This window comes from Pan troglodytes, chromosome X, assembly GCF_028858775.2.
Source record: "Pan troglodytes isolate AG18354 chromosome X, NHGRI_mPanTro3-v2.0_pri, whole genome shotgun sequence".
NCBI lineage: Eukaryota > Metazoa > Chordata > Mammalia > Primates > Hominidae > Pan > Pan troglodytes.
The window spans coordinates 19,301,750-19,321,542 of record NC_072421.2 but is presented as its reverse complement, the minus strand read 5'-3'; the positions used below and the strand labels follow the sequence as shown (position 1 = coordinate 19,321,542).

Genomic DNA, 19,793 nt, shown 5'->3' with positions numbered 1-19,793 from the left:
ACACCTTCCCCCCCTCACATTCCCTATTTCTTTACCTGTTCTACTGTTCTCTGTAGCACTCTTGAGCATCTGACATTGTCTACAGTTATATGTGTATGGGTTTATTGTCCATTTTCCCCTATTAGCTAGGAACTTCATTTTTTTCATTGCTGCATCCGCAGCACCTGGGGCAAGGCCTGGAAATGTATTATATATTTGTTGAATGAATGATTGAATGAATGAATGAACACCTTCTAGGGGTGTTGTAATAATACATAATAATGTATTAGTAATCTGTTGACATAGGTATTAGTAATATATTAATTGATTCATATAAAATGCTTAGCATATTGCCTGTCATATAGGAAGCACTCGATAAATGGGAGATACTTTTTTAAAAATTGTCTCTCTCCAGGCTAACAAATTCCAGTTAAGTCCCAAAGACTTCCTAATTATACATAATATTTCATTAGAAATTTCACAAATTATGACTGCACATGGTGGCTCACGCCTGTAACCCCAGCACTTTGGGAGGCCGAAGCAGGTGGATTACCTGAGATCAGGAGTTTGAGACCAGCCTGGCCAACAAGGCAAAACCTCGTCTCTACTAAAAATACAAAAATTAGCCGGGCATGGTGGTGGGCACCTGTAATCCCAGCTACTTGGGAGGCTGAGGCAGGACAATTGCTTGAACCTGGGAGACGGAGGTTGCCGTGAGCCGAGATCACACCACTGCACTCTAGCCTGGGCGACAGAGCGAGACTCCGTCTCAAAAAAAAAAAAAATTCACAAATTACTGTGGACAAACAGGCTACCATCTCCGAACACAACAGCCTAGAGCAAGAAGAGCCCGGCCAACTGAGGTGCATGCAGTTAGAGCCTGCAGCTTTTGCTCAGACATCACGTTTGCGGGAGGCCTTTCCTGACCACCCCTTCTTACATGGTCTCCCCTCCCCTCATCGCCTATCTCCTTCCTTGTTTTTTCTCCATAGCACTTATCACCATGTGATATTTACTTCTTTGTCATTGTCTGTGTCTTTCCACTAGAATGTAGTCTCTATAAGAGCTGGGATTTTGATCTGTTGAGTTAGCTGCTGTATTTCCTGAGCCTGGAATAGTCCCTGGAACATAGCAGGAATAAATATTTGTTGAACAAATGAAATGACTGTTTAGTTAAGACTTTGTGTCTTACATTTCTCTTTGTGCTGGCTGGTAGAGTCTTTATGTTTGGTTTGGTTTTGGTTTTTAAATAGGAGTTTATTTGACAGATAGTTCTTCAAACAAGACATTTCATGTTCAGAATGATAAGGTATTTAAAGGCTCTCTGCTTTTGAAATTCTTCTGGCAGAGGCCTCCTGAGGAAGCAGCAGGATTAGCGAATATTTAATGTACCTTTAAGGGGCCTGGCATCCAGGCAAGAAGAGACCCAGGCACAAGTGCGACACAGCTGATTAAAATGAATTCGAATGAACTGGAAAGAAAATGAATCCTCTAATAGCAAAAGGCTTTAAGCGAAGAGGAGAAGCATCTATAACCTCAGCTGTTCAAAGTATGATGAGAAGAGGGTATGGCTGAACTCTGGCCTAGGACCACAGTCTTCATTACTGTTATTTTTGTTTACAGATATTCTATATCTGCCATCTGCCAGAATGTGCGGCTGTCCCAGTGAGACTTCTAACTTCACTGGAAAAACAGCTCAAAGCACATGCCCAGTGAATATGAGACAGACACAAATCCTGCTTGTTGGGCAGCAAGCAAGGCAGACACCTTATGAGGCTCGCTCAGCCACAAACTCTGGCAGCCCTGCAGAGCAAGGCCACAACACAGAGGCCTTGTCCCTGGGAGACACTTTTCTGAAAGAAGAGAGTAAAGTGTGAAGTCCAGTCTCCAAACAATGTCAGGCATTTGAAACACAACTATCACTTTCCCTAAGGGACAAAAGAGATCATAATTGTGTCATTCTCAGGAACCTCTGGCCTTCCAGTGAGACAAGAGCGAGAATAACAGGTCACTTCTACAACATTCTATGTACTTACTCTCCTACCCACCAACCCCATCCACATGGGGTAATAAAAATAAGTTCTGACTTTGTCATTGGGATACTTCCATTTGGGCCCTGACTTACCCAGTTGCCAGCTAAGTAACCTCAGGCAAATCAACGAAACTCCGAGGTCCTCAGTTTCTCATGTAAACAATGAGAACTTTGGATTGTGTGATCTCTAAGATTCTTTCCAGTTACCAAATACTCTAACTCATCCATCTACTTGTTTTTAGTGCCATTGCTGCAGCCCACCTATCACTGTACATAGAAAAGCTGAAAATAACCATCCAAGGGCACGATATGATGTGCAAAACTGAACACTCAAACCAGAAACTTCTGGACAAAGGAGACAAATTCTAAAGGCTATTTGAAAATAAATCAATCAATCGGAATCATCCCTATAGAAAAATACAAGTTACTAATATCTCTGGCTTTTCCATCAAGGAATTGTAGCCAAAGTTTGCTAGCAATTGGTTTGGGAACACTAAACATTTCACATATTAATTTTTTTAATTGCCTAAAATATGACTAAGGTGTATGATCTGTTAACTGGTTCAAGTGACAGCAAACAAAAGATGGAGGGAAGATGGATGGGGAAGAAAGGGAAGACAAGAGAGGGCTGGCTCAGACTTCACCACCACGCAGTATATCCATGTAATAAAAATGCACCTGTATTCCCCAAATCTATATAAAACTGGAGGCTGGGAGATAGAGACACATGTGAAGTATCTAAGGCTCAGAGGTTTCAAAGAAGACCAAGTAATCAGAGAATAGGATGATAATCATGAAGATTCCAGAGGTGGGGCTTTTCCAGGTGACCATGGGGGCCAGTAAATGGGAGTGAGCAGCTGAAGTTGAGGAGATGAGGGAGTTTCTGGGGCTCAGGAGATCAAGGAACTCAGACACCAAAGCATTTGGGGCTTATTCACATGTACAGTGAAGATACCCAGTATGAGGCTCAGAGTGGGTGGAGAGTCTTCAATGAATGAAGTTGGTAGATGGCAAAAACAAGAAAGGGCTAAAAAATGGTACTACCAAAGGACATAAGCCTAGGTTGCCACCACTACAAACTTGGTAAACTTATCTCAGGATGTACAGGATTAGGGTTTTTTCTTTTGAAAGAAATTTTTGTTTTTTTTTTGAGATGGAGTCTCACTCTGTCACCCAGGATGGAGTGCAGTGGCGCGATCTTGGCTCACTGCAACCTCCGCCTCCCAGGTTCAAGCAATTCTCCTGTTTCAGCCTCCCGAGTAGCTGAGATTACAGGCACATGCCACCATGCCCAGCTAATTTTTGTATTTTTAGTAGAGACGGGGTTTCATCACGTTGGCCAGGCTGGTCTTGAACTCCTGCCCTCAGGTGATCTGCCCGCCTCAGCTTCCCAAAGTGCTGGGATCACAGGCATGAGCCACTGCGCCCGGCTGAAATATTTTCAAATGTATGAAAAAGTAAAGATAGTATAATTGTTAATAACTAGTCTCTCTCTCTCTCTCTCCATATACCATCGTCATTTCTTCAGTCTCCTTTAATCTGGAACAACTCCTCTGCCTTTCTCTTCAATGACACTGAAATTTTCAAACAGTACAGGCCAGTTGATTGTAAAACATCCCTCAATCTGGATCTGTCTGCTCTTTTCCTCGTGATGAGATTCAGGTTGTGTATTTTGGCAGGATAAGTGGTATGTCTTTCTCAGTGCATTAGGACATCAGAAGGCATGTGGTGCTCATCTGTCTCATTATCACTGAGCGAACTTGGATCACTTGGGTAAGGTGGTGTCCATGTGAACTTCTCTACTGTAGAAGTGTTTGCCTCTTTACAATTAATAAACAGTTTGCAGGAACACGCTTTGAGACTGTGTATACATTCTGTTCTCCAAAATATCCATTGATGATTTTTGCTTAAATCAATTATTTCTATGGTGGTTGCAAAACAGTGATTTTTGAACTCATTTCTTCTACATTTATTAGGATTAGGATTTTTAAATGGCCCATTTAAAGCCCTATTTGATTCAACAGGGCAATGGAACAACATGAAGATGACATAAAGCCATCTCATGAAAGGTTCCTTAAGAGTTGTCATCCTTGGACTGGGTGCAGTGGCTCATGACTGTAATCCTAGTACTTTGGGAGGCCGAGGCGGGCAGATCTCTTGAGCCTAGGAGTTCATGACCAGCCTGGGCAATGTGATGAAACCCCATCTCTACAAAAACTATAACAATTAACCGGGCATGGTGACACACACCTGTAGTCCCAGCTACTTGGGAGGTTGAGGTGGGAGGATCACTTGAGCCCAGGAGGTTGAGGCTGCAGTGAGCCTTGATGGCGCCACTGCACTCCAGCCTGGGTGACAGAGTGAGACCCTGTGTCAAAAAAGAAAAAAAAAAAAAAGATGAGTTGTAATCCTTGGCTATATCACTAGTTCAGGAAAATGTGATGCTTCATTTATACCATACCAAAATAATAGGCCAACTCAATAAAACACTCAGACCAAGAGAATAGTTTACAAGTAACTGTTAACCTTCCTACCATATTATGTTTTGCCAATTTTCCAAAAGAATTATTATGAATACATTAATTTTTAAAAACTATTGTATTCTTAAGTATGTAAAAGAAATTTTGCTATATAAAAGAATTCCTATCATTTTAAATTATTAAAATAGTCTCTCATAGGAAATGTGTTCTATTCAATAATTCAATAATAACCTTTAATCTTCACTCAGGAAATAATATCTTGACTGCAAATTCTGTTTTATGTCTCCCTCGTTATTAATTACTAATCTGTGTTATATTGCCACGTTCGTTCATCCAAGGTCAAATACAATCCGCATTAAATTTTTGTCTTTTGCAGCTGCTAAAAGCTAATGAAATATAAAGCCATAATCATATAAGAAAAGCGTTCTGAATATGGGAAATAACTGGCAATTGGGGCTGAGGGATTGTCCTTTCTTGCACTTAGTTGCAATAGGTCTCTCTGCAACAAGATTTCCTAACAATTAACATGACCCAACTGGAAAGCTGGCTTCTTTGTGAATTTCCTAGTAAAGCTGGAAGCCAGTAAAAATCATTTAAACAAAGAGGTGGTTCTGCTCTCTTTGGGTTTTGTGTTGTGTTGTGTGTGTGTTTTTGTTTTTTCTTTTTTGAGACAATGTCTTGCTCTGTTGCCCGGGCTGGAGTGCAGTGGTACGATCATGGTTCACTGCAGCCTCCACCTCCTGGGCTCAAGTGATCCTCCTGGGCTCAAGTGATCCTCTGCCTCAGCCTCCTATGTAGCTGGGACTACAGGTGCGAGCCACCATGTCCAGCTATTTTTTTTTTCCTTTGGTAGAGACGAGGTATTGCTATGTTGCCCAGGCTGGTTTCAAACTCCTAGCCTCAAGTGATCCTCCCGCCTCGGCCTCCCAAAGTGCTGGGATTACAGACATGGCTACTACACCTGGCCTTTCTGCCTTCTAAAGGTTCACGATTCTAAAATGGATATCTAAATAGCCCCTATCAGAGTCTCAAAATACTTGAAAATTTTAAAGCAAAGGTAAATTAATCACACAGCAAATAAAAAGATGAAGATGTATTTAATTGGTGTAAAGAATAAAAAGGTTGTTGGGATGGGTTTGTTTTGTTTTGTCTGTTTCACACAGGCATTAAATGTGTTTGTAGTACCAATCCTATACAAACCTCCAGGCCAACACATTATCATATCAAACGGTGACTATTACCTAAGAATTGGTAGTGAGAGGAATCATGATTTCAGATGAAGAAAATGGTCTCCTTTTACAAAGAAAAGTACTTATTTAAAATGATTCCCGGCCGGGCGCGGTGGCTCACGCCTGTAATCCCAGCACTTTGGGAGGCCGAGGCGGGCGGATCACGAGGTCAGGAGATCGAGACCATCCTGGCTAACACGGTGAAACCCCGTCTCTACTAAAAATACAAAAAATTAGCCGGGCGTGGTAGCGGGCGCCTGTAGTCCCAGCTACTCAGGAGGCTGAGGCAGGAGAATGGCGTGAACCCGGGAGGCGGAGCTTGCAGTGAGCCGAGATCGCGCCACTGCACTCCAGCCTGGGCGACAGAGCGAGACTCCGTCTCAAAAAATAAAATAAAATAAAATAAAAAAATAAAATGATTCCCAATAAAACAGGGATTAGAGCATATAATGTGGGCTGAAAATAAAGATTTGGAGTCTTGACACACTGATGTCAAAGCCATGGAGTAGAAAAAGCATCCAAGGAGAGTGTTAGAGTGACAAGACCAGAGAGCCAAGGGGGAACCCAGAGGAGCCCCAACATTTAAAAGCCAGGAGAAAGTAGAGTCCACATAAATAGTTCATGCAGAGACCTAAAAGAAAAACCAGGAGAATGTGTTGCCCCTGAAGCCAAGGGCAATGAGTAGTAAGAAGGGAGTGGGCAGGAGTGCCAAAGACTGCCAGGAAGTGAGCAAAATCAGCACTGAAAATGCTCCATTGGACTTCGAGGTCATTCAAGAACCTGTCAGATCATCTTCCCTGGGCTGGGATCGATGAGGAGGTAGGAGACAGCGGTACAAATGCACCCCTAAAAGGAGCGAGCTTGAAGGGGAGGACAGAGACGAGAGGAACTGGAGGGGACGAGAGGGCCAGAGAAGGCTTATTTTAAAGGGAAGGAAAGAACAGTTACAAAGGGCAATTTTGGACAACTGGGAAATTCTGAATATGGACTACATGTTAGATAATGTTACGCTATCAATGTTAAATTTCTTCAGGGTGATCTAGTATTGTAGTTATATAAGAGAATATCCCTCTTTTAGTAGATGCATGCTGAAGTACGTAGAGGTTAATTCCATAATGTCTACAGCTTATTTTCAAATTATTTCAAACGGATGTTTACGTACTATTCTTTCATCTTCTCTGTAGGTTTGCAATTTTCAAAAATATTTGGGGAGGAAAACAAAAGTAAAACAAAATGGCTTGAGAAAAAAAAAATATATATATATATATACAAACCAAAAAAAAAAAGGAAAAAGGAAAAAAAGAGGAAAGTCACTGAGCATGTCAAGATGCTGATGAGCAATAGCTAGCGGAATGAGCAGGAGAGGCAGAAGGAAAATCAATGCCCTCCCCTACCTACCCCTCCCACAGCTACAGAGCATACGGATAGTCTTAGAGGGACAATGGACTTGAAAGAGCATCTTCTCTGTCTGCAGTTCATTGAGGAGGAAAATGAGGACGGTCCGAGTTCACAGGGATTTTCAATATACCCTACGGTGGCAGTAAAGACTGCTTGATGGCTATGATAACCTAGAACCCTCTGACAAACAATAGCAAGAAGAATGGCAAGAGGCCCTCTAAACTTGGAGAAAATTCTTTAGGGAACACCAAAGATGAAAGATTTTCATTTGTTATTTTTCCATGAAGGTCTCAAACTGAAATATACATCACAGTAAAGGACTTCAAATTGGGAGTAAGGAGATGGGGATGGAGAGCCGGGAGGGGGGCTCTCAAGCAGCTGTGAATGGCTTGATTGTTCGATTTTTTTTTTTTTTTTGAGATGGTGTCTCGCTCTCTCGCCCAGGCTGTAGTGCAGTGGTGTGATCTTGGCTCACTGCAAGCTCCGCCTCCTGGGTTCACGCCATTCACCTTCCTCAGCCTCCCGAGGAGCTGGGACTACAGGCGCCCGCCACCATGCCCTGCTAATTTTTTGTATTTTTAGTAGAGATGGGGTTGCACCGTGTTAGCCAGGATGGTCTCAACCTCCTGACCTCGTGATTCACCCGCCTCGGCCTCCCAAAGTGCTGGGATTACAGGTGTGAGCCACCGCGCCTGGCGATTGTTCGATTTTTAAACAGCTAAATTAACTGGATGTTTTACCAAGAATTAAAGAAATATTTAGTTTGCTATTTAGTATTTTTAAGTTTTTTTCATATAAAATAAAGAATGAGTACTTTTGAAAGGAACAATTTCCTTTAGAGAAACTTCTATTTGTCACAGCTTACGCATCAAACCACAAAGCCAAAAAAGCACGGATTGTCTTTGTCGGCCTCTTAGCACTTACAGAAATTGAATAAATACATTTCTAAGTGGTCTCAAGGGAAGAAATAAAATATATCAGTGTTTCCAAAGTGCTCCATGGGAACAAAAAGGCAATAGATTATTAATTGAAATACCATTAACATAAAATTTTAAGTGTCAAGTGAAATTCAGGAGAATGAAATTGCAATGTTTAATTTCTGTTATGTGGATAAATTCCAATTCTCCAAGTCAGGGTAGCATATCAGAAGGGCCATGAACTTTGGAATCTGCCAGATCTGGTTCCAATTCAGGCTCTGCCACCCATGAGTGTGTAACTTGGGGCAGTTAAGTCTCACTTTCCTCATTTATAAAACGAGGGAGACTAATCAAAGCTTTAAGAGTTTTGGTAAGAAATAATGAGAGTAGCAGGCACTCAATAAATGATAGCTATTATTAGTCCTCTCTTACCTGCTACATATCACAAAAGAAATAAAATAACAATGACAATATAAAATTGATGTTACTTTTTTTTTTGAGATGGAGTCTCACTCTGTTGCCCAGGCTGGAGTGCAGTGGCATGATCTTGGCTCACTGCAACCTGTCTGCCTCCCAGGTTCAGGCAATTCTCCTGCCTCAGCCTCCCAAGTAACTGGGATTACAGGCATGTGCCGTCATGCCCAGCTAATTTTTGTATTTTTAGTAGAGACAGTGTCTCACCATGTTGACCAGGCTGGTCTTGAACTCCTGACCTCAAGTGATCCACCCACCTCAGCCTCTCAAAGTGCTGGGATTACAGGTGTGAGCCACTGTGCCTGGTCTTTTTCTTTTTTTAAGAGTCAGGGTCTCACTCAGTGGTGGTCCTGGCTGGAGTGCAGTGGCATAATCATAGCTCACTGCAACCTCAAACTCCTGGGCTCAAGTGATTCACCCGCCTCTCAAAGTGTTGGGATTACAGGCGTGAGTCACTGTGCCTGGCCCGATGCTACTTCTCTACATGGAAGCTGGGTAGAGCACAAGAAAGGGAATAGCCTCGATTTTATATGTAGGTTACGCTTTCTCAAACTGCCATGATACTCCAGAGGCAGAGTACTGTGGTCAGGTGGAACGACCTAGCAGGACAAAAAACCCTTAACACTAGTCAGACCAGTGGAAACAGGAATCAAGCACGAGCCTTGGCTCTGTGACTTGCTGTGTTCCCTTGAGGCAATCACTTTGCCTTTCAAAGCCTCATTTCCTTTTCTGCAAACTGAGAACAACCCTTCAAAAGGCTGTGAGGATCAAACGTATGTTACAGGGCCTGGCCAACTTGAAAAGCACTATGCAAATACAAGGTACTGTATATAAGTAAATTTAATTAAAGCTAGCTTCTGAAGCAGCAACATTCAGAGGTGGCATAAAATGGTGTAATGGGTGACAGCAAAAAATACTTTGTCGTCAAAACTCCTTGAATTCAAATCCCAACTCTGCCAGCTGTAAGCTGCATAAACTTACCAAGTAGGCTGGGCACGGTGGCTCATGCCTATAATCCCAGCACTTTGGGAGGCCAAGGCGGGCGAATCATAAGGTCAGGAGTTCAAGACCAGCCTGGCCAACATGGTGAAGCCCCGCCTCTACTAAAAATACAAAAAATTAGCTGGGCATAGTGGTGGGCGCCTGTAATCCCAGCTACTCAGGAGGCTGAGGCAGGAGAATCACTTGAACCCGGGAGGTGGAGGGTGCAGTGAGCCGAGATCACGCCACTGCGCTCCAGCCCAGGCGACAGAGTGAGACTCCATCTCAAAAAAAAAAAAAAAACGAAAAAAAAACTTACCAAGTACCACACTGAGCATGAGCTGCTTCCACTATACAAACAGGAATAATAACCCTTTATTCAGGTTTATTACAAGGATTAAATAAAACATATGTAGATTATGTTGAACACTCTTTGGAATATGATTAGTAATCAGGAAATAATATCTATCATTTTCTATCAAGAGCTTTCAAAATATTTATAGCCCTTGACACGATAATTTCATATCTAATCACCTGAATATAGAAATAATCCAAAATAAGGAAAAGGCTTTGCACAAAGAAATTCTTCAAAGTGTTATTTATATTAGTATTAAAAGGTCCAATATTTGAAGAATAATTAAGCATATTATGGCCTATTCACCAAATAAAATACTTAGCAATGACTAAAATGATGTTTGCAAAGCATTTATAACAACTTGAGAAATGTTTACATAACATTTTAGTGCTGAAAGTGAGGCTACAAAAAACTAACATTTAGGATGATCAGAAATCTATAATATACAAAAAATACATTGAAGGAAATTATCAGAATGTTGTCATTATCTCTGGGTAGTGGAATGATGAGGGAGTATTCATTATTTTCAACTGCTTTTCTATATTTTTTCCAAATTTCTGAATGAGAGAAAATTTTATGCACACAATGTTTGTCTATGAATAAATATAAGTAAACATCACTGCATCAGCTTTCAGCAGATTTATTATTATGAACTCATAATAAACCTTGATTGGCATATCCAACAAGAGATAAAAGAAGAAAAAGAATTTTAAATGGCTCTTCTGGATGCACTCCATATGGGTTTGCCCTGCTCCATAAGGAGCAATGGAGCAGTAAAGAAAAAAAAAAAAAAAAAAAAAAAGAATTTTAAGGGAATACTCTGAACAAGTATATGTCAACAAATTAGATAATGTAGATGAAATGCGCAAATTCCTAGAACTACCACAAATGACTCAAGAAGGAATAGAAAATCTAAATAGTCATATAACAAGAGACAGAATAAGTAATCAAAAAAACTACGCACAAAGAAAACCTCATGCCCAGATAGCTTCACTGATGAATTCTACCAAATATTTAAAGAATTAATACCAATTCTTCATAAACTCTTCCAAAAAATGGAGGAGAAGGGAACACTTTCCAACTCATTCTATGAGGCCAATATTACCCTGACAGTTAAATCAGACAAAGATATCACAAGAAAACTATAGATCAGTATCTCTTATGAATATAGTTGCAAGATTCCTCTACAAAATACCAGCAAACTGAATTCAGCAGCACATAAAAAGCATTATACACCATGATCAAGGGGATTTATCCTAGGAATGCGAAGTTGGTTTAACATCAATTAACATAATGTGCCATTTAATTAACATTATATGCCATATCATAAAATAAAGGACAAAAACCACAAGATCATCTCAATACATGCAGAGAAAGCATTTGACAATATTAAACACCACTTTGTAATAATAAAAAAATCAATAAACTAGGAATAGGAGTGTGTTTTCTCAACCTGAGAAAGAGCATCTATGAAAAAGACACAGCTGATATAAGACTTACTGGTGAAACACTGAATGCTTCTCCCTTAAGATCAGGAACAAGACAAGGATGGCTACTCTTGCATTTCTATTTGACATTGTAGTCGAGGCAAGAAAATGAAACAAAAGGCATTGGAAAGAAACAAGTAAAACTATATTTGCAGATGACCTGGTTTGTAAATAAAAATTCCTAAAATATCCACTAAAAACCTATTAGAGCTAATGAGTTCAGTAAAGTTTTGGGATATAAGACCAATATACAAAAATCAATTTTTAAACATTTGCAATAAACAATCCAAAAATGAAATTAACAAAAATCCATGTATAATATCATCAAAAAGAATAAAAAACCTAGGTTAAATTTAAGGAAAGAAGTGTAAAACTTATACTCTGAACACTACAAGACACTGGTGAAAGAAATTAAAGATCTAAATAGATGGAAAGACATCCCATGTTCATGGATCAGATTATTTAATTGTTAAGATAGCAATACTCCCCAAATTGATCTACAGATTCAACACAACCCCTGTCAACATTCCACTTGGCTTCTTTTGAGACATTGACACATTGATTCTAAAATTCATATGGAAATGTAAGGGACCCAGAATAGCCAAAATAATCTTGAAAAAGAGAAACAAAGTTGAAGAATTCATACTTCCCAATTTCAAAACTTTATTAAAAAAAGCTATAGTAGGCCTGGCATGGTGGCTTATGCCTGTAATCCCAGCACTTTGGGAGGCCAAGGTGGGCGGATCACAAGGTCAGGAGTTCAGACCAGCCTGGCCAACATGGTGAAACCCCGTCTCTACCAAAAATACAAAAATTAGCCAGATGTGGTGGTTTGTGCCTGTAATCCCAGCTACTCCGGAGGCTGAGGCAGGAGAGTCACTTGAACCTGGGAGGCGGAGGTTGCAGTGAGCTGAGATTGTGCCATTGCACTCCAGCCTGGGCTACAAGAGTAAGACTCCGTCTCAAAAAAAAAAAAAAAAAGCTATAGTAATCCAGACACTGGTACTGGCATAAGAAAGACATACAGATCACCGGAATAGAATTGAGAGCCCAGAAATAAACAACATTTATGGTCAATTGATTTTTGACAATGGTGTTAAGAGGATTCAATGGGGAAAGAACAATCTTTTCAACAAACAGTGCTGAGACAACTGGATATCCACATGCAAAAAATGAATTTGTACTCCTACCTCACACCATACGTGAAAATCAGCAACTCAAAATGGTTCAAATGCCTAAAAGTAAGAGCTAAAAGTACAAAACTTTTTTTTGGCCTTTAAAAATATATATATTTAGGGGGTATAAGTGTAATTTTGTTACATGTATAATGAAGTCTGGGCTTTTAGCGTAACCATTACCCAAGTAGCATACATTGTACTCATTAGGTAATTTCTCATACCTCACCCCCCTCCCACCCTCCCAGCTTTCTGAGTCTCCAGTGTCTATTATTGTATTCTGGATGCCCATATGTATACATTATTTAGCTCCCACTTTTAAGTGAGAACATGGGGTATTTGACTTTCTGTTTTTGAGTAATTTCACTTAGGATAATGGCTTCTTGTTCCATCCATGTTGCTGCAAAAGACATGATTTCATTCTTTTTTATGGCTGAGTAGTATTCCATGGCATGCATATATATATATATACACACACACATATATATATATATATGCACACACATACATACATATATACGTATATATACACACACATACACACACACACACATATATATACACACACACACTTACATATACATACACCACACATTTTCTTTATCCAATCATCCATTGAAAAACACTTACGGTGATTCCATATCTTTGCTATTGTAAATAGTGCTGCGGTAAACATAAGAGTGTAGATATCTATTTGATATAATGACTTCCTTTGGGTAGACTCCGTGGTGGGATTGCTGGATGAAATGGTAGTTTGGTAGCTCTATTTTTAGTTCTTTGAGAAATCTCCATAATGTTTTCCACAGAGGTTGTACTAATTTACATTCCCACCAGCAGTGATAAACATTCCCTTTTCCCTACATCCTTGCCTACATCTCTTATTTTTTGACTTTTTAGTAATAGCCATTCTGACTGGTATGTAAGATGGTATCTCATTATGGTTTCAATTTGCATTTATCTGATGATTAGTGATGTTGAGCATTTTTTTCGTGTGTTTGTTAGCCATTTGTATGCCTTCTTTTGAAAAAATGTCTGTTCATGACCTTTGCCCACTTTTTAATGGAGTTATCTTTTTTTTCTTGTTGAGTTGTTACAAAACTCTTAAAGTAAGACGTGAGCAAAAATCTTTTTGGACTCGGGAATGGATTCTTAGATATGACACCAAAATCACAAGCAACCAAAGAAAAAATAAAGTGAACTTCATCAAAAGTAAAAACTTTTGTGCTTCAAAGAACACCATTAAGAAAGTATGAAGAGAATTCAACGAATGAGAGAAAATATTTGCAAGTCACATATTTGATAGGAAACTTGTATCTAGAATATATAAATTTATCTTACAACAATATAAAAATAAATAATTCAATTAAAAATGGGTAAATGATCTGAATAGACATTTCTCCAAAGCAGATATACAAATAGCCAATAAACACATGAAAAGATGCTCAATGTCATTAGTCACTACTGAAATACAAATGAAAACCATGGTGTGATACCACTTCATACCCACTAGGATGACTAAAATCAAAAGGACAGACAATAACAACTATCGCTGAAAATGTGGAGAAATTGAAACCTTTATACACTGCTGGTAGGAATGTAGAATGGTGCAGTCACTTGGGAAAACAGCTTGGAAATTTCTCAAAATGTTAAACATAAAGCTACCATATGACCCAGCAATTCCACTTCTAGGTATATACCCAAGAGAACGGAAAACATATGTTCACAGCAGCATTGTTCATAACAGTCAAAAAGCTGAAACAGGTCGGGCACAGTGGCTCACACCTGTAATCCTAGCGCTTTGGGAGGCCGAGGCGGGCAGATCACCTGAGGTCAGGAGTTCGAGACCAGCCTGGCCAACATGGTGAAACCCTGTCTCTACCAAAAATACAAAAATTAGCTAGGTGTGGTGGTGTGTGCCTGTAATCCCAGCTACTCCAGAGGCTGAGGCAGGAGAATCGCTTGAACCTGGGAGGCGGAGGTTGCAGCGAGCCGAGATCACCCCACTGCACTCCAGCCTGGGTGACAGAGCAAGACTGTCTCAAAAAAAAAAAAAAAAAAAAACAAAGCTGAAACAATCCAAATGTCTATCAATTGATGAATGGATAAATACAATGTGGCATATTCATACAATGAAATATTATTCCACAATAAAAAGGAATAAAGTACTGATACATGCTACAACATGGACAAAGCCAGACACAAAAGGTCACATAATATATGACTCCATTTACATGAAATGTCCAGAATAGATAAATCCATAGAGACTGAATATAGATTTGTGGCTGCCAGGGGCTGAGAGGAGAAAGTGCTTAATGGATAAGGGGTTTTACTTTGGAGTGTTGGAAATGTCTCAGAAGTACAGAGGGGTTGTGGTTGCACGACACTGTGAACATACCAACTGCTGCTGAGTTGTTCGCTTGACAATGGCTAATTTTATGTTACGTGAATTTCACCTCAATAAATCACAGGTATTTGAAAGAAAAAGCAATCCAAAAATCTAAGCTAATATTTCCACTTACATGCAATGTTTTAAAAGTTGAAAAGTATTTCAAAAAGAGAGAGGATTTGTTTTTACAAGTTGGACTTGGCTTTTTTTTTTTTTAACCTAGGAAATTTGGCTAAATTTAAAGAACTGTGAGTAATCCTAGATATAAAAAGATAATTTCTCTTTACTCTCTGCTAATAAATGTCTACTACAGCAGTAGAGTTCAGATGGAGCTTTTGAAAGATTTATTTCATGACATGCTTAAAGATTTGAAAGAGTCAGTACACCTCCTATGTCCCTTCCTACTTTCAGAGATGAGTTTCCTACATCATCAGCACAAGTCAGCTGGGTAGGAGAATAACATTTGATTCCCAAAGTAAAACATCCCACGCTAATTAGTATAGCGCACTCTGCATCCTAAACCCTCCACCTTAAGCCTGAATAAACTTCCAAAGGCAAGATGTGGAATAGAAGTTGGGGGAATTACCTATAACCTAGACATCAAAGAAGTGGAGTTTAAGAGCAAATTACTCATATTAATTGTCCCAGCTTATTTACTTGTTTTTATTTTAATTTGCTTGTTGGAAACTCTATCCCTTAAATGCTCAAGTTTGTTTCAACTAGATGCCAATAGCCATGAGAAAGAACCTCAGTACAAAATAAACAAAGTGAATATTTAAGCTTCTAATGATATGGGGGTACAGAAAGGCATGCCATCTATTTAGAAACAATACACCTTTTTTTTGGAAACAGATGATCTAGCATTCTCCCAATTCTCCTAGATTATTTTTAAAACGTGATGCAAATCTCATGAAGTTCTGTGTTGAATAGATATAGAAATAATGTGATCATTGAGTTATAAAATCCAATAAAAATTCAATGATGCTACTAAATGTCACAAAAGTAGGGATATAGCTATTTATAAAAGTATTGAAGAAACACATATAAATTACACTGCCTTTCTTGTTCCCTGCCACTGAGTTTTAAATTGAGATTTTATATTGGTACATTATCGAATGAAATTAAATCAAACATAAAATATCTCTAAGACAACACTTTATGGTACTTCATAAATTCAAAGCTACATCTTCCTAAATGTAGTTTCCTATGCTACTCTAACGATGCCTTGTGCAAATCACACAGGGCAGCTTGAGCATCGTGGGAGTAAATGAGAAAGGAGAAGAGGGTGAGGGCAGCTCATTTTCCCCTTTTCATTCATAACCACAGGCACATTCCCAGTACTCACATGTGTCAGATCTCCTGGTTTTCGTTGAAGAACTGCTGCATCCCATGACTTCTATCTAAATCATATGTGTTCATGAATTCAACTTCTGATTTTAAGACAGAGTGTGAAAAGTGCCTCCCTTTAAGCTGCGAGGAACCACTCTTAGCCGATCCTCTTCAGTCATAGATTCTAATGAGGAATACACAGGAGGGAGGGAAGGAAACCGCCAGTTAACCACATGGTAGCTGAGGGGCTGCTCAGCAGGATTCATTTTACGCTTCTTCTGAATCGCTGTTCATCATGTGATGTGGAAAGTGATCAGACATAATCTAATCCTGGCTTATTTTCCAAAACACAGCAGCAGCTACAGAGCAGCTATAGGCTGCTTCTCTGCTAGACATAAATGAGTTTCTCCATGTCTAGGTCACATCCAGCTCTGTATAAAATAGAGCATTCAAAATGAAAAGAAAAATCGAAATATGAGAGTGTACGATTTTCTAATTTAAATATGGGGAATGGGATGTGGAGGAGCTGACATAATTAACTGTTTTGGTTTTCAGCTCAAAGTAATTCAACCTATCTAGGCTTTTAAAAACACAAATTGGAACTTGACTATGAGACAAAAACAACATATTTAACAGCTATGCTGAAATTCAAAGTGAGTTCTTTGACAGTATTTCGCGGAATAAGTTGGGAACATTTGTTTTAAAAAAAAAAGGAGGCAGCCGGTCGCGGTGGCTCACGCCTGCAATCCCAGCACTTTGGGAGGCCGAGGCGGGCAGATTACGAGGTCAGGAGTTCGAGACCAGCCTGGCCAACATGGTGAAACCCCGTCTCTACTAAAAGTACAAAAATTAGCCAAGCATGGTGGCACATGTCTGTAATCCCAGCTACTCAGGAGGCTGAGGCAGGAGAATCGCTTGAACCCGGGAGGCGGAGGTTGCAGTGAGCTGAGATCGCACCACTGTACTCTAGCCTGGGCGACAAAGCGAGACTCCATCTCAAAAAAAAAAAAAAAGGAGGTTTGAAACCTCCCCCCAAATTTAGGAATTGTAATCTGTGAGAGTGTCCTTTTATTTATTTTATTTTTTGAGATAGAGTCTCGCTCTATTACCCAGGCTGGAGTGCAGTGGTGTGATCACAGCTCACTGCAGCCTCAACCTCCCAGGCTCAGGTGATCCTCCCGCCTCAGCCTCCCTAGTAGCTGGGACTACAGGCATGCGCCACCACACCTGGCTAATTTTTTGTATTTTTAGTAGAGACGGGGTTTTGCTGTGTTGGCCAGGATGGTCTCAAACTCCTGACCTCAGGTGATCCACCTGCCTCGGCCTCCCAAAGTGCTGGGATTACAGGCATGAGCCACCGTGCCTGGCCAAGAGTGCCCTTTTAAACAAGCTCTCTGGGCACTGCTGAGGCCCCTCTGGAGTCTAACCTTGTGTTCTATAGTCCTTCTCATGAGCTCCCTGACTCCCATAATCACTTCACGGGAGTTTTCAACAAAATTCCTTTCCATAGTATACTGTCACGTCACTTTTTAGGGTGATGTTTCCTTTATTTTGTGATGCTCCAAACCAACCTGATCTAATATATTTGCATTCCTTTTTTTTTTTTTTTTTTTCAGACAGGGTCTCACGCTGTCACCCAGGATGGAGTGTAGTGGCACAATCACGGCTCGCTGCAGCCTTAACCTCCCAAGCATGTGCCGTGACACCCGGCTAATTTTATTTTTTTGTAGAGACAGGGTCTCCCTATGTTGCCGAGGCTGGTCTCAAACTCCTGGGCTCAAGTGATCCTCCGACCTTGTCCTCCCAAAGTGCTGGGGTCACAGGTGTGAGCCATCTTGCCCAGCCCTATTTGCATTTCTTGACAGGCACAAAGTCAGCAAACAACTGACATATCTATCTTTCCATTGGTACTACACCAAAAGCTTCAAAATTTCAACTCGACTGAAGAAAGGGAAAACTAAAATAAGCAAAATATTTGAACTATGGCAATGTTTTGAAAATAACAATAAGCTTAGTAAACAGATTTTCTGACCAGAGGTGAACCTGATTATTTTATGTATTGAATGAATTAGCCTTCCTAAACTTTGGGTTATTTCCAAATTTTTATTTATTTTTTGAGACAAGGTCTCGCTCTGTCACCCAGGCTGGAGTGCAGTGGCGCAACCATGACTCACTGCAACCTCCACCTCCCGGGCTCAAGTGATTCTCCTACCTCAGCCTCCTGAGCAGCTGGAACTACAGGCATGCGCCACCATGCCCAGCTAATTTTTGTACTTTTTTGTAGACATGGGGTCTCACCATGTTGCCCAAGTTGGTCTCAAACTCCTGGCCTCAAGCAACGTGCCCACCTCAGCCTCCCAAAGTGCTGGGATGACAGGCATGAGCCACCGTGCTTGGCTCTATTTCCAAATTTGATAGGCATTTCTTTCGTGTCTTCCTTATCTACATCATGGCTAAAGAACATTAACAAGTTCAGATCCAAGGGCAGGATGAGCCCTGTGGCATCCCACTCCAAACCATCCTCCAGGTTCACCACAGATCCGTTACCTTCATACTCACTGAGCACATTTGTTCAGTTAGCTGGTAAACTCACCTATCATAACTCTCATTTATCTGTGAGACATCCTGGAGAATTTTACTAAATATTTTAATAAAATGATGATATGTATATATTTTGATACTTTGACATTCCAGCTTATTCCAGCAAAAGAAGAGAGAGGGAAGGAGGAGGAGAAAAGGAAGGAAGGGCAGGGGAGGAAGAAAGGAAGGAAATCAATTTGGCAACATTTTTAATACAAAATCATAGAAGTTTAAAGGTGAGAGAGACCTTTAAAATTACCTAGTATTTACACAAAGTGCAAGGAAGTTAAGCAACTTGTCCCATGTCATATAGACCTGTGCTTGTCATACTTCGTTGCATATGAGTGTCACCTGGGGAGCTTTTCAAACTCCCAGTACTCAGCCTGCACCTCATTAAGTCAGAATCTCTTGGGGTTTAAAAAATACTGATGCCCAAGTCCCACCCCCAGATAATTTGACATAATTGGTACTGGGTGGAGGATGAGGCATCAAGATTTTTTTCAGTTTTCCAGATTCTAATACACAACAAAGTTTGACAATCTGTAATAGAGACGGTATTTTAGCAAACCCACGGTGCTGCATAGTGATGATCACATTTTCCTAGAAATGCTTTGGCTCCATCTATTTCAAGCTGAATTTTTCCAGAGGTCATATCAAGCCAACGAGTCTGTGGCTTCTAGCATATATTCTTTTCTCATTTTTGAAATTGGGGCACTGTTCGTCTAGGAATTCATCTAGTCCTGGTGACATTCTCCAGGTGCCTAGATCAGTGCTCTCCAACTCGAGTGCTCACAAGACTTATTGGGGGTGAGGGGATGCAGATTCCCAGGCTTTACTAACAATACTCAGATTCAAAAGTCCAGTGCCTTGGAATACACATTTAAAGTGCACCATGCCGGGAACTTTGATGCAAGGAATCCCCATATCTCAGTTGAAGAAACACTATTTTCCAACAGTATCCAAATCTCACTTGGGCTTCGCTCCATCCTCA

At 40.2% G+C, this 19,793-nt stretch overlaps 1 protein-coding gene across 5 annotated transcripts in view; it reads right to left on the bottom strand.

Moving 5' to 3' along the window:
- PPEF1 (protein phosphatase with EF-hand domain 1) overlaps nt 1-19,793 on the bottom strand; it is a 152,179-nt gene that overhangs the window by 104,029 nt on the left and 28,357 nt on the right. For all 5 annotated transcript variants that reach the window (XM_054676256.2, XM_054676257.2, XM_024353137.3 and 2 more), the window contains one exon: nt 16,239-16,406. In XM_054676256.2, the coding sequence (XP_054532231.1) occupies nt 16,239-16,284 (46 nt within the window). In that variant the 5' untranslated portion in view covers nt 16,285-16,406. The remainder of the gene's footprint in view (nt 1-16,238; nt 16,407-19,793) is intronic.